Consider the following 24,740-nt stretch of genomic DNA (forward strand, 5'->3'; position numbering starts at 1 on the left):
GCACCCTTCCCGTTTCCATGCTTCATCTCAGACTTGACCGAACCGCACCGACCCCCCGCTGGATTCCACGTACGACAAAAAGATGCTGACACTTATGGGGGGGGTCCTCCTCCTCCTCATCTTGCGCCTCATCGTCATCCCGGCTTCCTTTTCCCACGTTGCCTCCCCGAGGCCACTCGCGTTAGCGCGCTCTCAATTCCTGTTGACGGAAGTTCCTTCTGTTCAGCGTCTTCATCCTCCTCATCCCTATCCCGGCTTCATTTCGACCATCTTTCCCTCCCCCGGGGGCCACTCTCGCGACGACGCTCTCACTTTTCCGTTTGAGGAGGTTTCTCGTCTCTCCGCGGTTTTCATGGTTCTCGTCGTCTTTGTCGCCGCCCGCGGCGCCGCAGCTGCGCATGAGCTGACCTCTGACCTGCAGTGGCTTATCCTCAGCGCGCGCAAACATGTCGTCGACATCTGTCGTCGATGGTCCCGGTGGGCCGCGGAGGCCACACGAGAGCAGCTGCCGCGTGTGGACTCCAGAGATGGATGGATTCCCGTGAGTGTGCGCCAGAGAGACCACGAGGGCTCCTCGATGTATGAGCGCCACGTTGTCAACATGCTCGCAGTTACTCGTTTATGGTCAATGATTGATTGTTGATTGGTTTCTTTCTTCACTGACGAGTGGCGGTGATTCCCTCCTAATTTCCATGTCTGCCCTCCCTCCCTCGCAGTAAACGGCGCAGGTCTGCCCCCTGGGGTCGTCATGGTGTGAGCGCAACAGTCCCGTTTGCGCTCGTTTTTCACGTTGCCCCCCCCCCCCCTCCAAGGCGGCTGATTCAAACCACGCGCCGATAAGCATCCCGATCAACCGATTGGGCTCCGTCAGAGTTGGCGAAACACGCAGGACCTCGCGGACGCCGGAGTTCAAGCTTCTTCCAACAGGGGGCGCGGGTGAGGGAATGACGACACAATGACGTTTTTATCGCGGCAATGAAACCGAGGACATGAAGGTATATTTATTACTTTGCAGGGTCAGGCGAGATCACCCAAGTGATGGCGCGACAGGTCGTCGTCATCGCCGTAGCAACGCACGCCGGCGGGTCAGAGGTGACGCGTCAGTAGGTCGCACAGACAACAGCAGCACAGAAGGGTGGAGCACGCCGACAGCAGCGACCTCAAGGCTCCGCATCCGCCGGCGCCGGCGCCGCCGCGCCCCGCACCCTCGTTCTGCTCCACCACATACACTGAAACACAATGACCGCGTTACGGTGGCGGTGGCGGTGGCGGCGGCGGCGGCGGCGCTCCAAGGGGTGCGACGGCTGGAGGCCAAGCCCTCCAATGCCACCTGGTGGTCGCAAAGGGAACATAACCGTGACAAAAGATGACAGTGCAACCTACCCGTGTGTTTGGGCGGCCCCCCGTAGGCCTTGGGGGCATCCCAGCCTTGGGGGGGGTCGTAAAAGGCCGCGTGGTAGCCGAGCGGGGTCCCGAACTGCTGCGGGCCCTGGTAATAGGAGGAGGGCGCCGCCTGCGACAGACGGACGGACGGACGGAAGGTTACGTTGTGAGGCGTGGCGGCGCAAAGGCCTGGTGCCGCGCGCTCCTACCTGGTAAGGCGCGCCGACCGCAAAGCCTACACGGACGGACAGACACGCAGACAGAGGATTTGAACAAAAAAAAAAGGACTCGAACTAGGCTGCACTTCTCTCCATCTAGCCCGAGGAACTTTGGACCAATCGGTACGCACCTTGGGCCGGTGGAGGCGGGGCATACGGAGGCGGGTGCTCACAACTCATCTGGAAGGACAAAAATGATGTCACGGATGACCACGTCAGGGGGACGGCGCCAACGCCGGCCGGCGGACAATGGCGGCCTGTCAGCCGCGCATAGCGCAGCTAATCCAATTGAGGTACGTTACCGTGGCGACCGTCTCTCCCCGCACTGTCGATTGTTCGGCGGACGCCGCTCGAAAAAGACGTACATGTATGAAAATGACGGATCGTATCGTGCGCGGAAGGTAAACGTGGCGTACGTAGAAATGTTCTGCGAAGGGAGCGAAAGTTTGAGGTGGCGCGGCAAGACTTTGAAGGCCCCGATTTGACGCCGTCTCAAATGAAACGTGACCTCCAATAGGTCAACCCTAAAAGGTCAACGTGGAGCTTTGGATCAAGCACGTTAGCGCGAGAAGCGGAAGAAGCAGAAAAGTTACCTTCACGCTCAGCCGCACGTCCAACGTCAACGCTCTCTCGGCTCGGCTCACGTGGCCTTGGGGGAGGTCACGGCTTCCTTGGCTCCCTCCTCCTCCTCCTCCTCCTCTTTTTCTTCCTTCCCTCCTCCCATTGCACACCCCCCTTTTTTTTTTTGCTCCAACACCACTTTGGCATATGCATGTATTTGTATATTGACTTTGTCACGTCCAATCCAAGTACGGTCGTATTCAAGTCATGTACGGTCAACAGGGGGCGCTCACGAGTCCTTTTTTTTTTTTCAATGTAAGGTGACATTTTTGTCACATCGCTTCCTCCAAATCAAGTCAGAGCAACATGAACTTTATTTTGTCAGTGAGCATCCGCGACCGCACATAAGTCCAAGCCAAGCTGGCCCGATGGGGACGTCCTCCATTTTGGGGTTACGAGGCGGCGGCCTGCTTGTTGCGGAAGGTGTCGAAGAAGGCCATCATGCCCCTGCGAACGCCGCGGCCGCCGTTTGTCTTGCGGGGCGATGCACCGCCGTCCATGGAGTTGGCGCGTTTCACCTCGAGCCGGCTCCTGGGCGGCGGCGTCTGAGCCACCAAACACTTCTGATACTGCACCTGAAAGATCCACGGCGGGAAGGAAGCGAGCGGAAACACTTGCACTCCAGCGCTCTTCCCAACGGCGGCGAAAAAGGCAACGCAAAGCTCACCGCGCACGCCGCCTGGACGGCCTCGGACAAGAGGCCGGCGTCCGGCTCGCACCAGAAGACGTGACATTCGAAACGCTGGCGGCCGCCGTCCGCAATGACCGCGAAGGTGCGGCTGTCGTGACCGACGCCCAGGAAGCTGAGGAAACGCACCTGACACGCCCACACTGGCTCCTCCCCTTCCTGCTGTTGCAAGTTGGAAAAGAAAACCGGGCTCCTCGCATACACAACGAAACTTTTTTGGGGGTGGGAGGGAGTTGAGCGTACCTTGAAGACAGACAGCAAGTTGTCAGTCACCTGGACGACGCTCGCCTCCCACTCGTGGCGGCGGGTGGAGTTCATGATGCTCTCGATGGCCAAGTTTAACACCTCCATGCCTGCCACGTGCAAACGCACGCACGCGGTTGTGAGGACGAGGCCGCGAACCGGACCGTCGCGTGACGTTCGGGTCGGGTACCCATGGCGCAGGACACGGGCAGGTTGCCCACGTAGTGGACGTCAAACTTGTGGATGCGCTCAGGCCCCGCCTCCAGGAAGTCCACTGAAAGATACGCGTTAGGAGGAGGGAGGAGTCAGCGGGACGGCTGCCGATTGGAGCGGAGCGCAGGGGGCCGGGCGGCCCCGTCACCTTGTCGGGGCAGGTCCTCGGGCGAGATGCCGTCCGCCGAGAGAGAGCGCGACGTCTGCCGGGACATCATCTGAGGACGCCGGCAGTGGAACATCATCATCATCATCATCATCATCATCTTGTGGCACACGTTGCAATACCCTCATCTCATCGCTAGGCGGCGGCAGGATTTTCATCCAGTGGACGATAAAATTCTCACCGGTCAAAGGGGAAAATAATCAGGGGGGGGGCCGTGCACTGACAACATCTTCTGATGTGTGATCAGACCCTTGTGTGTGGCATCATCATATGTGATATTGTCAACTGGCATGACGTCATCACCAGGAGGGACAAAACTATGCGTGACATCACCATCCGGTTTGACACGGTGTTTGCGCGAAATCATCTTCACGAGTGACATCATCGTGCGCCCGACGAGGCGGGGCGGCTCGGGTGCGACTAACCTGCGAGCACATACGATGCAGCGCGCTCGCGATGGCCTTGGCGGGGGCGTCGCAGCGGAACACGTGACACTTGAGCGCGCAGCTGTCCTTGTCGGCCGCCACAAAGGCAAAGTCCCTGCGGGCGAGCACACGCCACATTCCTTTGGATGTTTTTGCCGCGCCACCTCCGCGAGGACGCGCGCGGGGGTGCCGCGTTGGTGTGCGTATGCGCATTACCTGTCCCTGCCAGGTGGGGGTGAGGCGGCGTTCAAAGAGACACACGGTGATCAGTGACGTGTTAGCTTAACGCGGCGAGCTCAGCCTAGCTTAGCTTAGCATGAAAAGCCAAGCAGGTGCTTTGTTCCGTGACAAAATAAAAGAAAATAAAAAAAAGGAGGACGGGTGAGACGGTACAAGGCAGCTTGCTCCCGAGCGGCTCACCTGCCGTTGTTGCTGCCCACCCCCCACACCCGGATGTTGGCGATTGGCTGACTGTACAAGGCGCTGCAGTCTAACGGGTCCACCAGAGTTAGCGTGTCCCGCTTCAGCAGCAGCCTCATCTCGCGGCCCTGCAGACGGACGCCCGTCAGGAAGATGACGCGCGCGCGCGGGTGGCGCCCGGTCTCACCTCCCCCAAGGTCCCCGACCCATCCGTCTGCTCGGGGGGGCCGCCGCCGCAGCCAGACAGCTGCTGGATCACATTGCCCACCACGAGGCTGCTGCGACCCGGCGACAAGTCGTCCTCCTCCACCTGCAGCCAGCCCAGCGAGCGCACCGAGAAACACTGCCGGACGCGGTTCGTGGGCGGAAAGGGGCACACATGCGGGGAGAAGGTCGGGCGCACCGGCGGCGATCGGCTTTTGTGTTTGCGTGTGATCGTACCTGCGAGTTGTTGTCATGGTGACGGGAGTCGTCCAACCTCCAAGACCTGCGACCGCCGCAAATTCACAAATTGCGTGCGCGTGGGCATGTGTGTGTGTGTGTGTGTGTAAGTTACCTGGCGTCAGGCGGGATCGCCCCGAAGCCCGCTGCTCCTTGTGCAGCCTTCCAAGAACAAACAGAGGAGAACGAGAGCTTCTATGGACCGCAAATTGGACGCTTTACACACAGATGGGAACGTGTGGCTCAATAAAACGAGCCCGCCCGGGCCACAGACCGGAAATGGAATCAAAATAGAACGCCGGGGTCCATCTGGGACACAGAACTAAATCGACAAGTTCACCTCCGCCATAGACAGGAAGTTGTCTTAACATGAAAGAACCTTTGTACACGTGACCCAACGCGAGTAGACGAGAACGAGGCCGCTACCTGCGCGTCAGGCTGCGGCAGCATCGGCTTCTCCTCGAGACGGGGGTGCTGCCACTGGGTGGCGCCGGTGGGCACGTGCCAGTAGTAGGTTCCTGTGGAGTCACGGATGGTCCTCCAACCGGAGGGAAGGTCCGGGTCCAGCAGCAGGTTCTGGTCGCTCCAAATGTTGTCTAACGCACGCAGCCGCACAGCAAAGTCAGCCTCGGCAAGTCCGGAACGAAATGGCGGCCAGCGAGCTTCGCGGCATCATCGGTTTACCTCGCAATTCAAGTACAGGTGCGGTGGAGTGTTTTTTTTTTCTTTTGCGGGGTTGTTTGTTTGTTTGTTTTTGCTGACTCGCACTTAGCGTGAACATCTGCTAGGTGTCACGTGGTTGCAGGTCAATGACGCTGCTGACCAGGAAGTCGCTGAAGAGGCTTGAATAATTCATAAAGCGCCACAGACAGGAAGTGCAGCGGGGGAGGCTTCTTTTCCGCCTCTTCTTCTTACTCTTTTTACTCGGAAAAGAAAGCGTGTGGCAAAGTTGATGTCATGAAAAGCTCTTACCGTCACAGTTGACAATGATGATGGCCAACGTGTAGTCCTTTCCCATCATGGCTCCAATCGGCCGCTTGCCCTCCAGAGTGAACGCACCTCGCGCGCGCGCGCACACACACGACCGCACGCACGCGCGCACACAGACTCATAGGCCCACACGCAGAAACACACTCTCACAGTCATAAACCATCACTCGCAAATACACACACACTCGTCGGCTCCAATGAAGGTTCTTCAACTTCTCTGCATGTCTTTGTTTCCAAGGCAACGGCGTCAGTCTGGAGTCCTTGTGTAATAGTGTCTTCTTGTCTCACTGATGGAGCAGACAAAACCACTCCCTCCCGCTCTCCTCCCTCACGATGACGTCAAGAGTGCCCGTCAAACCCGCCCAGCTCTGGCGCCGCCTTCCGATGACGTCGCGCGAGAGAACGTGAAAATGTTCTTTACTTATTTATCATCTTCTCAAAATGCTTTCACATACAATGCTCTTCTGGGGAAACGTTTATTGTATTCTGAGGGGGACTTTTTAACATGAAAAAATCAGTCACTCCTTTACGACAGACCGGATACTTTACGGCACTAGATAAACGCGACATAAATACTGTATGCGTATCTTCCAATCGTTCAAAAGTAGCCACGCCCCGGTCCCGGAGACTTTTTTGACAAGAACAGTCGTCGCACATTCACAATCGTAGTGCGACGCCAAAGGGGAGAATTAACCTAAACTAAAATTGAACACCGATTACTACTGACGTCATCTCGACGCTGCTCCTAACCCGGAAATAAAACACCGTCGTGTTTTGTATGTGGCCTTTTTTTTTTGCCGGCTATTTTAAAGTCATCTTAGTCTCCTCAATTTCGACACACAATGGAGGACATGTACGTCAAACCAGGTAGGAGGATCAAAAATTTTAAGTATATTGACAAATACGTCCCGTAAAATCGGTGTCGACTTTACCGCAGCTACGAGCTAGTCCGACACGTCACAGGCGATCTGTTGTGTACACAATCTTAGCACAGGTCACGTGTCCTTTCACACTGACCGCATAATTACGTATATAGCGGAATGCAACTTTTAATAACGTTTGTTGCTCGTCGTACATTCCGTGTTGACAAAGTAGCACAATCAGACAAGTGCACTAATCAATATGTACCGTGTGGTCGCCCAGGTAACCAGGAACGAGGATGGAACGACCCCCCTCAGTTCTCCTACGGCCTCCAGACGGCCCGCACGCCACAGAGGACCCTCTTGAACAAGAGGCCCACGCTGCCCGGTCTCGTAACGTTTCTTGTATACGTGGAGCCTTTGTCACACTCTACCTGTGTGTGGGTTGTGGGTGTGTGGTGTGCGTCGTGGTCGACTGTCAGTCGCAGGTCACAGTCATGTGATGTGTTGTCATTGTAGCGTCAGTTCCAACGTGTCGTGTAATCGGCCACATTATGTTTTGCGTGTGTAACGTTCCAGTGTTGAGTTGTGTAGCGCTACCGTGTTGCTCAACGTTAGTCGCAGAGTATTTTACATGGTCGTGTACCATCATCGAGCTTGTCTTTTTCATGATTGGTCAATAGATGCCGCGGCCCCGCCCACGACTCCTCATCCCAGCCCCTCAGGTCCGCCGCCAAGTGGCTTGGCCCCCCCGCCCGCAGGTGAGACGCTGCCGTTTTTTTGGAGCTGGATTGAGGACGTTGCAAAACGTCTCCTCCGTCGCCCAACAGGTCGGGCGCCCGGCTGGAAGGCCACGCCTCCCGCGGCTGCCGCGGGGCCGGTGAGCGGTCGGGGCAACGAGGACCGCGGCCGATCGGAGGCCGAGCCTGACGTGGAGCGCGTGCTTGAGGTTCTGCTGCGAGCGCTGGCCGAGTGCCGGAGCGACGTGGAGGTCGGTTGCCGAACCCGCCGATGATGTCATCAACGGTCGGTTGAGTTCCAAAGCAAGGTTTGTCGTTTGCGCAGCCTCAGGTGTGTAACGACATGGAAAAGAGACTCCGCCTCTTTAAGGACAGCTGGACGTCAGGTCGATTGAGTCTTCCTGTGAGAAGACGCATGAGCGCCTTGTCGCGAGGTTGTCCGTCCGCCCGTCCGTCCGTCCGTTGTTGTGACCGCACGTGTGTGACTAGCGCTCGTGCGCGTCTCCAGAGCTGCAGGCGGAACGCTGGGACCGGGCCGACGAGATCCATCGCTCACTGATGGTGGATCACGTGACCGAGGTCAGCCAATGGATGGTCGGCGTGAAGCGGCTGATCGCCGAGACCCGAAAGCTGCGCCCCCAAGCGCTAGCGGCGGCGCTCGAGTCGGACCACAGCGACGACTGTCAGTCGTGACCCTTTCGAAGCAGACTGGCCTGGGCGACGGTAGCGGGAGGCCAAGAGGAAGGAGGAGGGAGAATGCCGTTGCCACAGCGACCCTCCGGCAGCCCACCAATCGCAGCGCTTCGCCGCCGACAAAGTGGGACCTTCTTTCTGGTTGTTTGACTTGACGAGAATAAAGAAATGGATATCGTGACGTCATACGTGTCACGGATGACTTTTGTACTCTCAAAGCACCACCGCGCGCTGCCTGCGGGGACCAAACGTGACCAGCAGGCGGCGACAAAGGCTCATTTATATGTGTGAGTAGAAGAGCCAAAAAAAAAAAGCTGCTGAAGAAGAGCCTGGTAGGCACCACGAGTACGTGAGGAAGGTCCAAGTGGGCCCGAGTCAAATGTTGACAAAAGAAAATGTTTTTTGACAAAGGTGCAATATTTCCACGTCTTTTCTTCAAAGGAGCTGCCGGCTCGACATTGGCAAAAATGAGAGGATGCAGTTGCCATGGCGACCCTGCAGGCGCGAGTCCCGGTCCGCGATTGGCTGGCGGTAGTGGGAGGGTGGGTCGGGGGGGGGGCTGAGTAGGCGGGCAGCAGAAGCAGCGGAGGAGCCACTCTTCGCCGTCCCCTCCGTCTTCTTTGTCATCTTCCTCTTCTGGCTGGCGTTTCTCTCGTTCTCCTCCTCTTCTCCATCCAGCCGGGCACCTTCGCCGTCATCGCCATCGGCTTCTCCGCCGACTGTCGTCCCGCCGCCGGGTCACCATGGCAACGGTCATCTGCACTCGTTTCACCGAGGAGTATCAACTGTACGAGGAGCTGGGAAAGTAAGTGGATGCGTCCGTTCACTTTGCGTCGAGCGCGCCGACGGCCAGTTCGAAAGTTGCGTCGGTTGAAATGCGCGCTCGTGCGGCGAGACCGAGACCGGACGGATGGACGGACGGCGTACGGCGACCGGATCAAATGGAGGACGGATGAGCGCGGCACCTCTGCGACCTCATCCCACTCACCACCTTCACACACAAGCGCTGGCGCTTCCGCGGGTGTCTCTTACATAAGGCGTGTGGGTGTACTCTGGGGAAGCAGCCGACCTCTTTTGGCGTTGACGTGACATCCCGCAAAGCTGCGTGACAACCGGCGGCGAGCCGGCCACTAGCGATCGGCTGCCGTCACCCGATCACAATCACTTTCCTAAGCGGCTTCTTGTGTTTCCTGGCTCCCTCGTTTCCTTAACTCGCGGCCTGACTCCTCGCCCCTCGCTCACTTGTTTCCTCGCTCCCGCCCTCTGACCGCGTTCCTTCCTGGCGACCTCGTTTGCGTTCTTCTTTGCTGTCCCGCTTCCTTTTCTTTCTTTGCTCTCCCATCTCCTCGCTCCCTCTTTCCCCTCCTCCCTCGTTTCCTTTCCAAGCTCCCTCCACCCTTCTTTCCTTCATTTCCTCGCTTGCTGGCCCCGTTTCTCTGCTCACTTTCTCTCCTTTCCCGCCTCGCTTCCTTGGACCTTTCCTCCCTCCTCCACCCCTGGTGTCCTTTTTCTTTTCTTTCTTGCCCACCCGTGTGATGAAGTTGCGTGCGTGTGTGCGTGTGTGCGTCCGCCGGCAGGGGTGCGTTCTCAGTGGTGCGCCGCTGCGTGAAGGTGCTGTCGGGTCAGGAGTTCGCCGCCAAGATCATCAACACCAAGAAGCTGTCGGCGCGAGGTGAGATGCCACTGGTGGCGAGCGGGGGAGGGGGGGGGTCGTTTCGGGGCAGGGAACGGGCACGGCCCCATGACGCCTTTGCCCGAATGCAAACATTGTCCCGGTCTGTCTCTGTGTGTCGTCAGATCATCAAAAGCTGGACCGCGAAGCTCGAATTTGCCGACTGCTCAAGCACCCCAACATTGGTGAGTCGCCGCAGGGGGGTGGGGGGGGGGGGGCCCGAGGATGACGATCATGAATTATGGACGCCGCACCCGTCCATAATTCATGTGATGTCATCATGGTGTGACCGAGATGTGGTTGGAGAACGCCGACGCTGACTGAGCGGTGACATCATTGATTAGGAAGGGGCGGGGCTAAATACATTTAGCTCTTTTTTTGTCAAACGGAACACATTCAGAAATGTACTTCTTTTTTTTTTCTCATTGATCTCATGAACTTATTTGGACTCGATCGTGAAACTGGTACAGATGAGTAAAGACATTTTTAAAAAGCATCCGTGGGCAGCCCCTCTCACGTCACGTGACCTCCTGGCATTGAAAACGCCATGTGCTCAATGCAAGGCCCTGCATTGAGGTTGCCATGGCGTGTGCAAAGAAGCAGGCCTGCTGCTGCTGCTGCTGCTGCCCACACACACACACACACACACACACACACACACACCTGTGTTAAAAAAAGCTCTTAGAGAGAAACAATTAGATTTTTCTCTCCAAACACTCCTACACACTGCGCTAATGCTGCGTGTGTGTGTGTGTGTGAGTTGTCGGGAGGCTTTTGACGCTTTCACCTGAAGACACTGTTGCTTGGCAACACAAGGACACACACACACACACACACACACACGCACACGCACGGAGCGGGTGATGTTACGTAAGCCTCCTCGCTATCTGTCGAGCATCGCCCACCCACACAGCTGCCATTGGACGCTCGACCTCAGCCGGCATTCTGATTGGCCGCTTTGGTGCACCTGAGGTTTTTTTTTTTCTCATTGGCATCTGCGAAAAAAAACATTCGAATTGCCCCCAAATTTCATGATTCTATTTTTTTTGTCCACGTTTCCCCCTCCTGTCGCCCCCTTGCAGTGCGCCTTCATGACAGCATCTCGGAGGAGGCTCATCATTACCTCATCTTTGACTTGTGAGTCTTCTCGCCCGACCTCTGACCTATGACGTCACTGCCGCTGCCGTCGGCACCATCGGAAAGGCGGACTCGGCATTGTGTGTGTGTGTGTGCGTGCGTGCGTGTCAGGGTGACCGGCGGCGAGTTGTTTGAAGACATCGTCGCCCGAGAGTATTACAGCGAAGCCGACGCCAGGTGAGCGGCGCGACGCATTAGCATTAGCATGATCCGGCACCTTTGACCTTTGAATTTTGTGGACAGCCACTGCATCCAGCAAATTCTGGAGGCGGTGCTTCACTGTCACCAGATGGGCGTCGTCCACCGTGACTTGAAGGTTTGCCGCCTCTCCCCCGACCCCCCCCCCCCCCCGACCCCGCGCGCTCAGCTAGCATGGTTGTTGTTGTCGCGCAGCCGGAGAATTTGCTGCTGGCCTCCAAGTCCAAGGGGGCGGCGGTCAAGCTGGCCGACTTCGGGCTGGCCATTGAGGTGGAGGGCGAGCAGCAGGCCTGGTTCGGTGAGATGACATCATCACGATCGCCGCCGTCGTCATCTTCATCGGCATCGTCGCCGTCCCCGATCTGCTATCGCCATGACAACGGCCGAGCGACCATGTTGCGTGTGTGTGCTCAGGCTTCGCGGGAACTCCTGGATATCTCTCTCCTGAAGTTCTGCGGAAGGACCCTTACGGGAAAGCCGTGGACCTGTGGGCCTGCGGTCAGATCCTAAACCGTCTCCACCTTGTCTTGTCTCTGTCGGTCGTCTCCTCGTTGTCGCCTTGTCATTTTGCGCTCTCCCCGCCCCCTTTTTCTGTGCGTGCGTTCGTGCGTTCGTGCCGTTCTCTCTGTTCATCACCTTCTTTCCTCCACTTGTCTCCTTGTTTCCTCTCCTCAGGTGTGTCCTGTCTCCTGGGGTGTGTCTTTTGTGTGCTCAGGTGTGTATTGTCTCCTCGGGCCGCGTCCTGCACGTGCGTCCTCACTTCATCCGCCTTCGGTCCGCCGGCTCTGGAGCCCGCGCTCGGCCACGCGCGCTCGCTCGTATGTTCTGCGTCCTTGTCGTGCGGGTCCTCGGTCGCAACCCCGACTTTGGTCTTTTTGCGGCCGGAGGCGCCGGACGGCTTTCGCATCTCCTCGCTGTGTTTTTTTTTTTTTTCCCCGCGCCCAGGTGTGTCCCCTCCTTGTCCGCGGCGCGTCGTCGCTGTCTCACGGGTGTGCGTTTTCCGCCCTCAGGTGTGATCCTGTACATCCTCCTGGTGGGCTACCCTCCCTTTTGGGATGAAGACCAGCACCGTCTGTATCAGCAGATCAAAGCGGGAGCGTACGATGTACGAGGTCACGCGGCGCGGCGGCTGCTCGCGCGACCTTTGCTCGCGCGACCCTCGCTCGCCACGCCGCTCTTTGTCCTTCGCAGTTCCCGTCGCCCGAGTGGGACACGGTGACCCCCGAGGCCAAAGATCTCATCAACAAGATGTTGACCATCAACCCGTCCAAACGCATCTCGGCCGCCGAGGCCCTCAAGCACCCTTGGATCTCTGTGAGCGACCGTCGGCCCCTCCCACGGGGCTCCGGGCTAACGCGTGTGTGTGTGTGTGTGTGTGTGTGTGTGCTAACGCGTGGCGCTTTGTGCACCGCAGCATCGCTCCACGGTGGCGTCGTGTATGCATCGGCAGGAGACGGTGGAATGCCTGAAAAAGTTTAACGCCCGCCGCAAGCTCAAGGTAGGCGCTCATGTGATCGATCTTCCGCGCCCGTTTTCCCAGTCGGTCTTCGGGCCGGCTGGCGCGTTCGCCTTCTCCTCGTCCTCTCCTCGCTCCCTTTGAAGGTCTCGCTTCCCTCCGTTCTTCTTTTGTCCCTCCATCACGTTGACTTGACTTGATTGTCTGCTTCCTTCCCTTCGCTCGTCTCCTTCCATCTCTCGACTTTTTCCATTTTGGGACTGGCTCCTCTTCTCTTTTTGCTGGTCGTCCCCTTGCTCCCTCCCGCCGCCCTCCTCCGCTCTCTTATTTTTGCTCCCCCGGCACGGCACGGCCCGGCCTCCTGCCTCCTGCCTCCTGCCTCCCCTCTTGACTTTCTACTTGCTACCTTGTTTACTCCCCTCTTCTTCCTCCCTCCCTTGTTTCCTGGCTCTTCTTGCAGGGCGCCATCTTGACCACCATGTTGGCCACCCGCAACTTCTCAGGTGGGTCCACACGGATGAACGGCTTCAAAGTTCATGTGAAAAATTTCCCGGTCTGACCTTGCACGCTAACAGCAGACTAACTGCTAGCCACGGCACGATTGTCACATTTACACCGCGTGTGTGTGTGTGTGGGGCGGGGGGGTCTCGAGGGGTGGGGGCAGCTGTGGTCCCATGTCAATCACCTTGTAGTCTATTCATAGCGGTTGTTGTTGTAGCTAGCTTCCACGTCAACAAGCTCACAAAGTCCTGTCGCAAGATCTGGTCAAAGACCTGGTCTTAGTCCTTTTGTTTGGTTCCGGTCCTGGTACTAAACCTGGCCCCACCCCCATCATTGGGATCTGGTCCAGGGCTAGAATCAGCTCTGAGACTGTTCCTAGTCTAGAATTGATCCAAGGTCCTACTCACGCTAGTCCTGGTGCTAATGCTAGATCTCCCTCAGGGCTGGTCTCAAACCTGGATCTGAAGCTTGACTTTATCTGAGACCGATTCCTAGTTCCAGTCCCGATCCTAGGGCTGCTTGTCACAGTTTTAGTCCTGCTATTGATCCAAGCGCTGGTCTTGGTACTAGTCCCGGTCCTAGCACTGCTCGTCTTTGACAGCCCAGGCCCCGGTCCGAGCCTACTGTTCCGAGACCTGCGCCGGTCCAAGGCCCGAAGGCCTTTCCTGTTGTGATGCAGACCAGACCAGAGTGTGTGTGTGTGTGTGTGTGTTGTGTATCCCGTGTCACGTTGGGAGGAATGCGTGGTGTCGAGTGTTTGCTAAAAGTGGCCTGGTACTTGACGCCCACATGCACACATTCCCTCAAGTCTTGGTGGACTGCGCGCATGCTGCTGGATGCTTTTTTGGAGGGGCGGGGGCCGGGGGCGGGGGGATCTTTTTGTTTAGTTTAGTTTTCCCTCTCCTGAGGTCTTTGATCGCCTGGACCACATCGCGCCGGAGATGGAAACGGACGGACACCCGCGTAGCGCTGCGGCCGCACAACGTTAGGGTTGTCGCCACAGGCCGCTAGCTCCGCAAGTCGGCCGGTACGCCGACGTCTCGGATTTGGGCCTCGGGTTCGTGTGGACATAGCGCCGCGTCGGGCGTCGTCCGTAAGCGTAGATCGGGATCCGGTCCGCAGCTCGCCTCCGTCTCGCGTACGCGGGCGGAGCGCCGGTCATGTGGCCCGTGGTCCAGGCGGTGGCGCTGTTTGCCGTGTCCATGACGCTGTTGCTGCTCCTCTGCGTGTTTGTGGTCGTCCCGCCCGCAGGAGGGAAGACGGGAAACAAGAAGACGGACGGCGTCAAGGTGAGCGCACGCCGGGCTCGATCCGCGGCTAACAAGTTCCCGCACGCTAACGCGCACTTCCTGTCGCCGCAGGAGTCCTCGGAGAGCACAAACACCACCATTGAGGATGAGGACACTCGAGGTAGGCAAATGAGGGCCACGTCGCACACTCGCGTGCACGCAAAGACGCACTTGTGTGTGTGCGTGGCAGTGAGGAAGCAGGACATCATCAAAGTGACGGAGATGCTGATCGAGGCCATCAGCAACGGCGACTTTGAGAGCTACACGTAAGTGGGGGCTCGGATGCGCAAGTGTGGCCCGCTCACACCGCCGCAAATTCCTTCCGCAGCAAGATGTGCGACCCGGCCGTGACGGCGTTCGAACCCGAGGCGCTGGGCAACCTGGTGGAAGGGCTGGACTTCCATCGCTTCTACTTTGAAAACCGTGAGCGCCTCCTCGCCCGTGGCCGCCCGCTCGCCGCCCGCTCGCCGTTTACCGATGGCGCGTTTGTGGCAGTGTGGTCCAAGAACAGCAAGCCCGTGCACACCACCATCTTGAACCCTCACATCCACCTGGTGGGCGAGGAGGCGGCGTGCATCGCGTACATCCGCGTCACGCAGTACATCGACGGCAACGGGACGCCGCGCACCGTCCAGTCGGAGGAGACCCGGGTGTGGCACCGCCGCGACGGCAAGTGGCAGATCGTCCACTTCCACCGCTCGGGCTCGCCCTCCACGCTGAGCAAGTACGGCTTTCGCGTCCGAACATGACTCGAGTCGGACGGAAAAAACGCGGCTCGGTCGCAGCTTTGCCCGTCGGCGGCAAAGTCGCCAGCTCGCTAGCTCAAACTTTGGCGTTACATTTGAGCGGCTCAAACTAAACGGCCATTTTAACCGGCTGACGTCTCGCAAGCTAGCTGTCTGAGCATGCTCTAGCTAGCCGGACGACACTTTAGAAGTGAGTCGGATCAAATTTCAGCGGGAGCTCGCCAGACATTTTAGCGGCTAGCTGGCGAGAGTTGAACAATTAGCTAGCGGAAACGCGTAGCTGCCCAAACGCAACACGATGTAGCAGTTTGTACAAGGTGGCTAGCTCGCGTAATTTTTTAAAAAAGTGAACCCTTCCGTCATTGTTGCAGTTTTCTCGTGAGAATAAAGTTCTCCTGCTGCTTAAAGAAGCCTGGCAGAGGCTTCGGCGGGCCCGCGACCCTCTCGAGGATAAGCGGCTCGGATAATGGCTGCATATTAATTCTTCATCCTTTTTTTTGTCCTCCATTTGTGTCCACTCAGCTAACTTCCTACCTTGGCGGTCCTTTGATGAGGTCACCGTCACTCGGACGACCGATTGGATGACAGAAGGCCGGTCCCGTCGACAAATAGGAAGTGGAGGCGCTGAGGGTGGGGCCGAACCGCAACAAACCGCTTCAATGTTAGTCCGTCCATGATCAATCAAAGCCCCGCCCCTTTTTATTTTATTTTTTATTTTTGGGTTGCTTCAGCCACACCCCTCATTATATCCCCTTAGTTCTGTTATCATGAATAACAGACGTCCCTCACCACACACGTGGGCGGAGGGCTTAACATAGCTCAGCGTTGCAAAATGTCTATCCGTAAACGGAGAGGGAAGTGGCTAGCATGTGGGGTGTGTGTGTGAGAGAGAGATTTGCCAGGGAACCAGTCGGGGGGGAGGGGGGGGCGGTATGACCGAATCCAGTTGTTATCGCGATTGCTACATTTTGTTCCATCCAGACGCTTCCTTCTCTCCTCTTTGACCTCTCGAGCTTCCATAAACTCCTCCACTTTGACTCCGCCCCCTCAGGGGTCTGCTCCTTCCAAGCCCCGCCTCCTTCACTACCCTTTGGGCGGAGTCTAACAAACAGTAATAATACAAAAGACAAAAAATAATAATCATTTGATGTCTGTTGTCTTTTGAGCTCGTTAATCCTATTGAAGAGCTTTCACGTTCAATTCAATTACTTTGTCTTCTGTGTGTGTGGGGGGGTATGATTGTGTGTACATCGGTGTCTAGACGACTCTATGGGTGAGTGTGTATGATTGTGTGTGTGCGTGTGTGCGTGCGCTCTTCTTCCGCTTTCAAGTGCATGCGTTTGAACTTTGACACGCAACTTCCTGTTTGGAGTGGCTTCGTGCTCATGTGATTTTGGGCTTGTTGACGTCCAAGCAAGATTCATGTTTGATTTAGAGCTACTTTTTCCATTGATTAGCAACTTTCGATAGACCGACCATTCCCGGGATGTTCTTAACTCCGCTGCGTTTGTTTCTCTTTGTTGGCTTTAACTGCTTTGAAAGTGAAATCTTCTCGCGTGCTCAGTGGAAACCATCCTGCCGTTTTGACTGGGCGCTGATGCCATCATCGGACTGGAAATGCCAGGGTTTCTTTTTTTTTTTTTAGCAATGTGAGCCTGCCTTCCAACTTGCAGGGTTTTCCGATAAAAACATTTTTAATCGCTTTGAATGTGAAATCTGGTGCGCTCAGTTATTTGGAGGCCGATGACGGCCCACGCGTCACATTGATGTACAGGAAGTAGTGTTTTTAATCCCATTTCTAGGGTTTTTTAGCTTTAGCATTGTTAGCAGCTGTTGCTTGGGCTCTGAGCTAAGACGCTAACTAGACCAACGATGCTAAACATGCTAACGGTCACGTCTCTCAGGTGAAGCGACGACACAGAAAATGTAAAAAAAAAAATCAAAATAAGAATTCCAAATTTAAAAAAAAAACTGTCAATGTTGTGACGTGTCAGCGGCTGCATGCTCGCTGCGTAACAGGAAGTGAACACGGCGTGTGCGTACGTGCGTGCACGCGGGAGAGAACGTGCACGTATTTCTCCTGCGTTGTGCAGTGTTGTCGAATTTTAAAAATCAATAAAAAAAAAGTGGATCAGAATGACGTATTCATGTGATTTTTTAAAAAACCCTTTTTTAAACATCAAGTCTTGAAAAGAAAAGAAAGTGCCAGGGATTTAATGTGTGGAGTCTGAAAAGATTCATTCGAAACGCATCGCAAATATAGTCTTTCCCTACAATAACAGGCAAGTGCTATTCCACCCCCCCACCACTAAAAAAAGAAACCATTTAAATTACGTAATGCTTTTGGATGAAAAAATAGTACAGACGTGGGGCCAACTCAGTAAGCCACAGTAATAAGCTATTTGCCGCTTCATTTTGACCAGAAGCGCCCCGCGCATCCGATCATCCCCGCCACCAGGGGGCAGCGGCGGGCAGCCGCCTTCCTGCGCCAAGTGCGGCGGCAACTTTAACCCCGGAAACGGTCGCCTCTTTCTTTTCCAGTTGGATCCCGACAAGCGATACACTGAGGTGAGTCCTGCGCTTCGCCATCCTCATTAATCGCCTTCGTTTGAGTTCATCGGCACTTTGTTTTGTCGCGGGCCGTCTTCGTCGCGCTCGGTGGCTCTTGTCGGCCTTAAATTGTCGCCTTGGACGCGCTCGTTTGCCCGCTTTGACGCCTTCCCCGTTTTGCCCGTCGCCATCCTCGACGCTCGCCGGCCGCGACGCGAGTCGCTCGGGTGCTCGTCTGCAAACGTTCTCGTTAAGTACCGAAAGACCCGATAGCCTCTCGGTCTCAGAGGGCCAAATTTCGCCGCTCGCATATTTGAGGCTGGAGGTGCACTCGTGTGACGTCACGCAACTGCGAGTCGTCCAGAGGGAAACACGGTCGCCAGCAAATCGTCTTATTCCTATTTACCCCCCCCCCGCCCCCCCGCGTATCTACCCCACAGTGCATCTTAAAGTTGTGGTGAACGTGGTCACCGGGTGTGTTAGCAGCTAAGTGTGCCCGTTTGGGCACGCTTTCGCGTCATTGGCAAGGGTTTGTTTCTTCTTTTGGCCAAAGCCGATGTGTCCCAATGTTGTTTTGAATGTGCGCATGACTAGACGAGATGGCGCCGCGCAAAGGCAAGGAGAAGAAGGAGGAGCAGGTGATCAGTTTGGGACCTCAGGTGGCCGAGGGCGAGAACGTCTTCGGCGTCTGCCACATCTTCGCCTCCTTCAACGACACCTTCGTGCACGTCACCGACCTCTCCGGGAAGTGAGTCCCTCGCCCCCGACCGCCCCGTCTCGACGTCCCGCCGCGGCCTTAACGTTTGCCGTTTCCGCCAAGGGAGACCATCTGCCGCGTGACGGGCGGCATGAAGGTGAAGGCGGACAGAGACGAGTCGTCCCCGTACGCCGCCATGCTGGCGGCGCAGGACGTGGCGCAGCGCTGCAAGGAGCTCGGCATCACCGCGCTGCACATCAAGCTCAGGGCCACCGGCGGCAACCGGTCAGTAGCGCGTGCGCGTGTCATTTCGACGCCGTTTGACCCCACCCAACCGTTAGTCGCCCGTAACGTCAGCTTCTTTGTTTCTTTCTTATTCTTCCAGCACCAAGACGCCCGGACCGGGCGCACAGTCGGCGCTCAGAGCCCTCGCCCGATCTGGCATGAAGATCGGACGCATCGGTCGGTAACGTCTTTCTCGGTCAGTCGCGCGGCCCGCCCCGCCCCCCCTTTTCCTGATGCGCCTGCCGTTTTGTGCTTTCAGAGGACGTGACCCCCATCCCATCAGACTCGACGCGCAGAAAGGGAGGACGTCGCGGACGCAGACTGTAAAGGCAACCCGAGCATTGTGTATTCCGTACAATAAACGTCTTTGACCACAACCGGCGTGTCGTGTCGCAAACGAGTTGACGCCAAACTGGCCGATTGGCGGAAGCTTTTAATTCCTTTCAGCTCAACATAAACAGAAAAGAAAGAAAGCATTCGGTCACTTTTTTTTTTTATGGCTTCAATTTTGAATCACTCTTCAACCTGAAGTGATGCTAGGCGGCCTCCTCGTCTTTATCCCGATTGTCCATCGTGTTGGCGGGGCCTTCGGGATCGACATAGTATAGTAAGGCGTTTTTGGTCCGAAAAAAACGACATAGTATAGTAAGGCGTTTTTAGCCTCCTCAAAAAACAACCATGTAAGGCGTTTTTGACCCGCAAAAAAACGACATAGCAAGACGTTTTTAGCCCAAAAAAACGACCATGTATCGTAAGGCGTTTTTAGGTGAAGATAACGACCATGTTTAGTAAGGCATTTTTGGTCCGAAAAAAACGACCATGTATAGTAAGGCATTTTTGGTCCGAAAAAAACGACCATGTAGAGTAAGGCATTTTGGTCCGAAAAAAACGACCATGTTTAGTAAGGCGTTTTTGGCCGAAAAAAACGACCATGTATAGTAAGGCATTTTTGGTCCGAAAAAAACGACCATGTATAGTAAGGCGTTTTTGGCCGAAAAAAACGACCATGTATAGTAAGGCATTTTTGGTCCGAAAAAAACGACCATGTAGAGTAAGGCGTTTTGGTCCGAAAAAAACGACCATGTAGAGTAAGGCGTTTTGGTCCGAAAAAAACGACCATGTATAGTAAGGCTTTTTTGGCCGAAAAAAACGTCCATGTATAGTAAGGCGTTTTTAGCCCGAAAAAAAAACGTCCATGTATAGTAAGGCGTTTTTGACGCGAAAAAAACGACCATGTATAGTAAGGCATTTTTGACCCGAAAAAAACGTCCATGTATAGTAAGGCGTTTTTGACGCGAAAAAAACGACCATGTATAGTAAGGCGTTTTTAGCCCAAAAAAACGACCATGTATAGTAAGGCGTTTTTAGCCCAAAAAAACGACCATGTATAGTAAGGCGTTTTTAGCCCAAAAAAACGACCATGTATAGTAAGGCGTTTTTAGCCCAAAAAAACGACATAGTATAGCAAGACGTTTTTAGCCCAAAAAAACGACCATGTATCGTAAGGCGTTTTTAGGTGAAGATAACGACCATGTTTAGTAAGGCGTTTTTGGCCGAAAAAAACGACCATGTATAGTAAGGCATTTTTGGTCCGAAAAAAACGACCATGTATAGTAAGGCATTTTTGGTCCGAAAAAAACGACCATGTAGAGTAAGGCGTTTTGGTCCGAAAAAAACGACCATGTATAGTAAGGCGTTTTGAGCCGAAAAAAAACGACCATGTATAGTAAGGCATTTTTGGTCCGAAAAAAACGACCATGTATAGTAAGGCGTTTTTAGGTGAAGATAACGACCAAGTTTAGTAAGGCGTTTTTAGCCGAAAAAAAACGACCATGTATAGTAAGGCGTTTTTAGCCGAAAAAAAACCGACCATGTATAGTAAGGCGAAGAAAACGACAGTATATACATGGTTTTTTTTCGGCTAAAAAAGCCTTACTATACATGGTCGTTTTTTTCGGGCCAAAAACGCCTTACTATACATGGACGTTTTTTTCGGCTAAAAACGCCTTACTATACATGGACGTTTTTTTCGCGTCAAAAATGCCTTACTATACATTGTCGGTTTTTTTCGGCTAAAAAAGCCTTACTATACATGGTCGTTTTTTTCGGGCCAAAAATGCCTTACTATACATGGTCGTTTTTTTCGGGTCAAAAATGCCTTACTATACATTGTCGGTTTTTTTCGGCTAAAAAAGCCTTACTATACATGGTCGTTTTTTTCGGGCCAAAAATGCCTTACTATACATGGTCGTTTTTTTCGGGTCAAAAATGCCTTACTATACATTGTCGGTTTTTTTCGGCTAAAAAAGCCTTACTATACATGGTCGTTTTTTTTTTGGCTAAAAATGCCTTACTATACATGGTCGTTTTTTTCGGGCCAAAAACGCCTTACTATACATGGTCGTTTTTTTCGGGCCAAAAACGCCTTACTATATGGTTGTTTTTTTCGGGCCAAAAACGCCTTACTATACATTGTTGTTATTTAGGGGTCAAAAAAGCCTTACTATACTATGTCATTTTTTTTCAGACCAAAAACGCCTTACTATACATGGTCGTTTTTTTCGGGCCAAAAACGCCTTACTATACATTGTCGTTATTTTGGGGTCAAAAAAGCCTTACTATACTATGTCATTTTTTTTCCGACCAAAAACGTCTTGCTATACTATGTCGTTTTTTTCGGGTCAAAAACGCCTTACTATACATGCAACTTAACGAATGCAAACACAAATCTGTTGATTCTTCAACGTACTCTGCCTGACTAGCGTTACTTGCAACACCGAATCGCCTCGCCAACGTTTACACAAACACCCAGAATGAGTTCAAAGCAAGACTCCATGTTGTGGCGCAAACGATGCCGCGTGCTGTGCAATAAGACAAGAGGCGGCTTCGTGAGAAGTTTTATTCCATTATGTGCAACGAAGCCATGGAAGCAGGACATGACCACCCAACAGTTAACACGGCGGCTCTTCCCTCCGGCCGGGGAGCACCGATGGCCGCCACCACCCCACGAGCAGCTCCAAAAAGTCACTTCAAAACACCAGCGAAACTAATCCAATCGACAAATTGGACATTTGGGGGAACCTTCTGCTTGTTTAATGGGGAAAAAAAACTACAAGCGTCAGCATGGCAACTCAACCAAGATTGATTCTTCTCCCGTTTTTCTAAATCAATCAAGTTAATGGGCAAACATATCTCGGGGAGTCGGCGGAGGTGAGCGCGATGATGGAGATGCGAGCAGGAGCCCCTCGCGGCGGCGGCGGGGGCGCCTCCTCCTCCGCACGAGGTCGCGGGGCCGGCAGGGTTCATTTCAAGGGCGAACTCTTCAAGGGAATCATGACTCGAGACTCCATGTGCTGAATGAGCGGCACTGCGGGAGCAAGTCCGGTCAAGGGCACGCACACTTAGACGGCTTCATAGCGCTAAACAAGGCAGCGAACCGACGATGGCACGATGGCAGTGCGCTTAAAAAACCAAAAACAAGCCACGGCGCTAACATTTGAGGCGCGCAGACGCGAATCCAGCGAGAGCGGCGGCCAAACCTGTGTAGTAGACCACCTCGTCCCAGCCTTCCCGCTGCCAGGCCGCGTTTCGAATGTTTTCCCTGGACTGCAGATCCTTGTAGGCTGCAAAAGGATGACAAGATGAGGCGGTCGGTCAGCGGCGGCGGAATCCCGGCCACGACCGGAGCCAGGCTGCGCGGCGCTCACCCCACAAGTGGTGAACTTGGTACAAGCTTCCGATCTGGGAGAAAAATCCTCCCACGGCTTCCTGGTTCTGCTGGCGAATCTCGATGGCGCGCGCCCTGCACAGAGGAGCGCCACACGCCCACGCCGTTATTTCCATGGCTTCCGGTCCGCCAAGGGCAAGTGGCCGCTTCCAACCGAGGTGGCCGCCATTTTTCTTGCATTCACTTTCATCTTAAATAGCCGCCAAGGCTCTTCTTCGCTTCGTTGCTTTATTGTCATGAAGAACAAGCGTCGTTCCATTTCATCCTCGCTGGCGGCCACAGAAAAACAACGCCCCTTCTAGCCCCTAACTCCCGCATGGCGACAATACGGCAGTTGCGAGGGACTCACCAGTAGTTGCCCCACTCGATCATGGTGCCGGGCTGCAAGGCAAACGGAGGGTCAAGGGCGGCGGCGTGCTGCGCCGTGGGTGCGAGCGTGCGGGAAGCGCTTTCGCTTACCCTGAGCTGGTACGATCGCAGCTCGTAGATGTTGGGCCCGGCGCGGGGGACCGGCTCGTTCCAGAAACTGAACTCGTGCAGCAGCTGATTCCTGCGAGACAGCAACATCTTGCCGCGCTCCCGCCGGTAGTCGGCGAACATCTGGCGGGCAGCGCGTCGTCATCGTCATCATCATCATCATCAACAACGTTCAACGAGTTGAGAAGCGCAAGGGCCGTCGGGTGGCCGATCTTGGAGGGCCGCGCGCACGCCAAGTGCGTCCTGCCGCAAAGCCGCAACCAAAGCGACGGTGGCTGGAAAATGCGATCGGCGCTTACCTGGTTCTGCCGGAGCTTGCTCATGACTTGGGTGAGGGCCGGGTAACCTCCTCGATATCGCCACAGGTGCACTGCAACAGGCATCGCCAGCGTTCAACATTCACCCCGCCGCGGCTTCAATTATCCGTCGCCTTGAATAACGGCCCCCGGTGATGCCGAGCGCTAGCATGGCTACGGCACGCTCGCTCTAAGCTAGCAGGCCAGCTTGCTTGGTTGAAATGCACAAAAAAAAACAAGCCGATGCCTCTTTGGGGATGAAATTGTCACGAGGTCCCAAAGTGCCCCCCCCCCACCCCCCCCATATTGGTGGCCGCCGAGTGGAGCGCGTCACAAGAGCGTCGGCGGCGTCTGACCTGCCTGGTCCTGTTCTCCGTACCACGTGTTCCACGTTCCGACGAGCTCGCACGGGTATTCCGGGTCGGCGTGGACGGAAGGCAACACGCTCTCGCTGCGACGCACACAGACACACCCGGCGGTTGACGGGGGAATCGGACTCGCGCCGTACCAAAGTGCCTTACCAGAGTTGGTTGTAGTCTTCCAGGCACTCGGGCTTGACGTTGTGAACTGCGAGAGGGAGGAAGCAAAAGACGGAGGATGGAGGATGGATGGATGGAGCGCATCCGAGGGAGGTGAGGATCGGGCGCGGCGCATCAACTCACACTGGATCTTGTACAGGTTGTTGTCTTCCTTCTTAGCCAGCAGGTGCGAGTGGGCGTCCTTGCGCGGGTCCACCTTCCTCACAAACAGAGACTTGAACCAGCTGTCCTGCAGCCCAGACAAGCTCCTGCCACGTGCGCACGCACACAAAACACCAAAATCTTGACACTGTGGCCCGAGAACGCATAAAACGGGGTCAGATGGAGGCAACCGATTGGCTTTGACGACCCCTGAAGGCAAAAGTCCAAAGGAAAAAAAAGAGGAAGAACCCGTTTGGGCCCATGACAAGGGCCCATGTCAACATCGGTTCATGGTCGGTGCTGCCCGCGATCACAGAAACTAATACGCTGCTCTCGTCCCCCAGGAAGCTTTATCACGTGACTGACAGGGGGGGGGGGAGACACAAGTTTGTGTTGTGGGAGTACGGCGAGCTGTGCACCGAATCGTCAGTCACGAGAACGTTGACGCGTCAATATTTTGACCTTGAATGCGCTTTGGGAGTGTCACCAACTTTGCCGCTCCTCGTCCAGCCATTCGACAAACATCCGAAGCGCTTCAGATTTCATGCAGAAAAACAACAGCGATCCATTTGACGTCGAGTTTTCATTTGAGCCAGCACCGCTGCTAGCAAACGACGTCGGTTGCGTACATTCGTGATAGCCACCGAGGCTAGCTTTAGCTTAGCCGCCTAGCACGTCACCGGTGTTGACATTGACGCAATGCCGCGGCGGATTAACTCAAATCGACCGCGGCCGAGTTGGACTCGACAGAAACTCACCTGACGGTACCGCGAAAAGGTCCGCTCGTGGCGAGAGTTTGTTGCGAGTGTTTGACGCTCGTCAGCCACCTGGGCGCCGTGTGAAGGACTCGCGCCGCCATCTTGCTTCAGGTGGACGGAAGCTCGCCCGGACCAAAAGTGCGCGTCGCCACAACCACACGCTACGCTTCA

The 24,740-nt window shown here is 55.3% G+C and overlaps 6 protein-coding genes and 1 long non-coding RNA gene across 13 annotated transcripts; 4 read left to right on the forward strand and 3 right to left on the reverse strand.

Annotated features, from left to right (window-relative positions):
• Positions 1-961: 961 nt before the first annotated feature.
• Positions 962-2,342, reverse strand: LOC127588988 (cysteine-rich and transmembrane domain-containing protein 1-like). Of its 2 annotated transcripts, none has more exons than XM_052048025.1 (5): positions 2,195-2,342; positions 1,733-1,781; positions 1,593-1,618; positions 1,384-1,513; positions 962-1,229 (listed from the first exon to the last, which is right to left on the reverse strand). In XM_052048025.1, exons 2-5 carry the CDS (start codon positions 1,779-1,781, stop codon positions 1,087-1,089), a joined length of 348 nt encoding a protein of 115 aa, XP_051903985.1. In that variant the 5' UTR covers positions 2,195-2,342; the 3' UTR covers positions 962-1,086. The 2 variants fall into 2 exon arrangements, with proteins under 2 accessions (XP_051903985.1, XP_051903986.1); XM_052048026.1 differs by lacking the exon at positions 2,195-2,342 and adding an exon at positions 1,904-2,150.
• LOC127588990 (uncharacterized) lies at positions 1,451-6,158 on the forward strand. Its single transcript, XR_007959252.1, has 3 exons — positions 1,451-1,595; positions 1,702-1,894; positions 6,107-6,158. It is a non-coding gene; the product is annotated as an uncharacterized LOC127588990 (long non-coding RNA).
• apbb3 (amyloid beta (A4) precursor protein-binding, family B, member 3) lies at positions 2,519-6,134 on the reverse strand. 4 transcript variants are annotated; one of them, XM_052048019.1, is made up of 12 exons: positions 5,791-6,134; positions 5,245-5,414; positions 4,934-4,980; positions 4,819-4,864; positions 4,565-4,687; positions 4,378-4,505; positions 3,958-4,072; positions 3,515-3,584; positions 3,344-3,427; positions 3,154-3,263; positions 2,890-3,072; positions 2,519-2,797 (listed from the first exon to the last, which is right to left on the reverse strand). In XM_052048019.1, exons 1-12 carry the CDS (start codon positions 5,837-5,839, stop codon positions 2,615-2,617), a joined length of 1,308 nt encoding a protein of 435 aa, XP_051903979.1. In that variant the 5' UTR covers positions 5,840-6,134; the 3' UTR covers positions 2,519-2,614. The 4 variants fall into 4 exon arrangements, with proteins under 4 accessions (XP_051903979.1, XP_051903978.1, XP_051903976.1 ...); XM_052048018.1 differs by having other exon boundaries at positions 2,890-3,069; positions 4,565-4,723; XM_052048016.1 differs by having other exon boundaries at positions 4,565-4,723.
• LOC127588984 (protein NipSnap homolog 2-like) lies at positions 4,646-24,726 on the reverse strand. 2 transcript variants are annotated; one of them, XM_052048021.1, is made up of 11 exons: positions 24,570-24,726; positions 23,794-23,918; positions 23,653-23,698; positions 23,488-23,582; positions 23,135-23,205; positions 22,818-22,958; positions 22,708-22,739; positions 22,339-22,433; positions 22,171-22,254; positions 21,912-21,998; positions 4,646-4,655 (listed from the first exon to the last, which is right to left on the reverse strand). In XM_052048021.1, exons 1-10 carry the CDS (start codon positions 24,668-24,670, stop codon positions 21,934-21,936), a joined length of 855 nt encoding a protein of 284 aa, XP_051903981.1. In that variant the 5' UTR covers positions 24,671-24,726; the 3' UTR covers positions 4,646-4,655; positions 21,912-21,933. The 2 variants fall into 2 exon arrangements, with proteins under 2 accessions (XP_051903981.1, XP_051903980.1); XM_052048020.1 differs by lacking the exon at positions 4,646-4,655 and having other exon boundaries at positions 21,517-21,998.
• On the forward strand, positions 6,431-8,281 carry sra1 (steroid receptor RNA activator 1). The gene is made up of 6 exons (XM_052048022.1): positions 6,431-6,674; positions 6,951-7,055; positions 7,351-7,428; positions 7,498-7,658; positions 7,733-7,841; positions 7,916-8,281. The coding sequence occupies exons 1-6, from the start codon at positions 6,650-6,652 to the stop codon at positions 8,098-8,100; spliced, it is 663 nt and encodes a 220-aa protein (XP_051903982.1). The 5' UTR covers positions 6,431-6,649; the 3' UTR covers positions 8,101-8,281.
• camk2a (calcium/calmodulin-dependent protein kinase II alpha) lies at positions 8,708-16,525 on the forward strand. 2 transcript variants are annotated; one of them, XM_052048015.1, is made up of 18 exons: positions 8,711-8,905; positions 9,678-9,772; positions 9,898-9,957; positions 10,855-10,909; positions 11,021-11,086; positions 11,153-11,225; positions 11,303-11,405; positions 11,522-11,605; positions 12,118-12,212; positions 12,299-12,421; positions 12,522-12,605; positions 13,024-13,066; positions 14,316-14,353; positions 14,426-14,474; positions 14,544-14,619; positions 14,682-14,776; positions 14,849-15,077; positions 15,622-16,525. In XM_052048015.1, the coding sequence occupies exons 1-18, from the start codon at positions 8,844-8,846 to the stop codon at positions 15,623-15,625; spliced, it is 1,434 nt and encodes a 477-aa protein (XP_051903975.1). In that variant the 5' UTR covers positions 8,711-8,843; the 3' UTR covers positions 15,626-16,525. The 2 variants fall into 2 exon arrangements, with proteins under 2 accessions (XP_051903974.1, XP_051903975.1); XM_052048014.1 differs by having other exon boundaries at positions 8,708-8,905; positions 14,316-14,474.
• rps14 (ribosomal protein S14) lies at positions 17,529-19,008 on the forward strand. The gene is made up of 5 exons (XM_052048023.1): positions 17,529-17,667; positions 18,244-18,397; positions 18,470-18,631; positions 18,732-18,808; positions 18,891-19,008. Exons 2-5 carry the CDS (start codon positions 18,249-18,251, stop codon positions 18,956-18,958), a joined length of 456 nt encoding a protein of 151 aa, XP_051903983.1. The 5' UTR covers positions 17,529-17,667; positions 18,244-18,248; the 3' UTR covers positions 18,959-19,008.
• Positions 24,727-24,740: the final 14 nt, after the last annotated feature.

Source organism: Hippocampus zosterae, chromosome 16 (assembly GCF_025434085.1).
Source record: "Hippocampus zosterae strain Florida chromosome 16, ASM2543408v3, whole genome shotgun sequence".
Lineage (NCBI taxonomy): Eukaryota > Metazoa > Chordata > Actinopteri > Syngnathiformes > Syngnathidae > Hippocampus > Hippocampus zosterae.

Coding starts and splice junctions, on each gene's coding strand:
- camk2a (XM_052048014.1), top strand. CDS start 8,844: ATGGCAACGGTCATCTGCACTCGTTTCACCGAGGAGTATCAACTGTAC. Junction 9,958..10,854: donor GCTCAAGCACCCCAACATTG/GTGAGTCGCCGC, acceptor GCCCCCTTGCAG/TGCGCCTTCATGACAGCATC. Junction 11,606..12,117: donor CGTGGACCTGTGGGCCTGCG/GTCAGATCCTAA, acceptor TTCCGCCCTCAG/GTGTGATCCTGTACATCCTC.
- apbb3 (XM_052048016.1), bottom strand. CDS start 5,839: ATGATGGGAAAGGACTACACGTTGGCCATCATCATTGTCAACTGTGAC. Junction 4,981..5,244: donor TGCCGCAGCCTGACGCGCAG/GTAGCGGCCTCG, acceptor TGTTCTTGGAAG/GCTGCACAAGGAGCAGCGGG. Junction 4,865..4,933: donor GCGATCCCGCCTGACGCCAG/GTAACTTACACA, acceptor CGGCGGTCGCAG/GTCTTGGAGGTTGGACGACT.
- rps14 (XM_052048023.1), top strand. CDS start 18,249: ATGGCGCCGCGCAAAGGCAAGGAGAAGAAGGAGGAGCAGGTGATCAGT. Junction 18,398..18,469: donor GTCACCGACCTCTCCGGGAA/GTGAGTCCCTCG, acceptor GTTTCCGCCAAG/GGAGACCATCTGCCGCGTGA. Junction 18,809..18,890: donor CATGAAGATCGGACGCATCG/GTCGGTAACGTC, acceptor TTGTGCTTTCAG/AGGACGTGACCCCCATCCCA.
- sra1 (XM_052048022.1), top strand. CDS start 6,650: ATGGAGGACATGTACGTCAAACCAG. Junction 7,056..7,350: donor CAAGAGGCCCACGCTGCCCG/GTCTCGTAACGT, acceptor ATTGGTCAATAG/ATGCCGCGGCCCCGCCCACG. Junction 7,429..7,497: donor CTTGGCCCCCCCGCCCGCAG/GTGAGACGCTGC, acceptor GTCGCCCAACAG/GTCGGGCGCCCGGCTGGAAG.
- LOC127588984 (XM_052048021.1), bottom strand. CDS start 24,670: ATGGCGGCGCGAGTCCTTCACACGGCGCCCAGGTGGCTGACGAGCGTC. Junction 22,959..23,134: donor GCAAGCTCCGGCAGAACCAG/GTAAGCGCCGAT, acceptor GCTGCCCGCCAG/ATGTTCGCCGACTACCGGCG. Junction 22,740..22,817: donor TGCGATCGTACCAGCTCAGG/GTAAGCGAAAGC, acceptor TTTGCCTTGCAG/CCCGGCACCATGATCGAGTG.
- LOC127588988 (XM_052048025.1), bottom strand. CDS start 1,781: ATGAGTTGTGAGCACCCGCCTCCGTATGCCCCGCCTCCACCGGCCCAA. Junction 1,514..1,592: donor CGGTCGGCGCGCCTTACCAG/GTAGGAGCGCGC, acceptor CGTCTGTCGCAG/GCGGCGCCCTCCTCCTATTA. Junction 1,230..1,383: donor GGGGCCGCCCAAACACACGG/GTAGGTTGCACT, acceptor ATTGTGTTTCAG/TGTATGTGGTGGAGCAGAAC.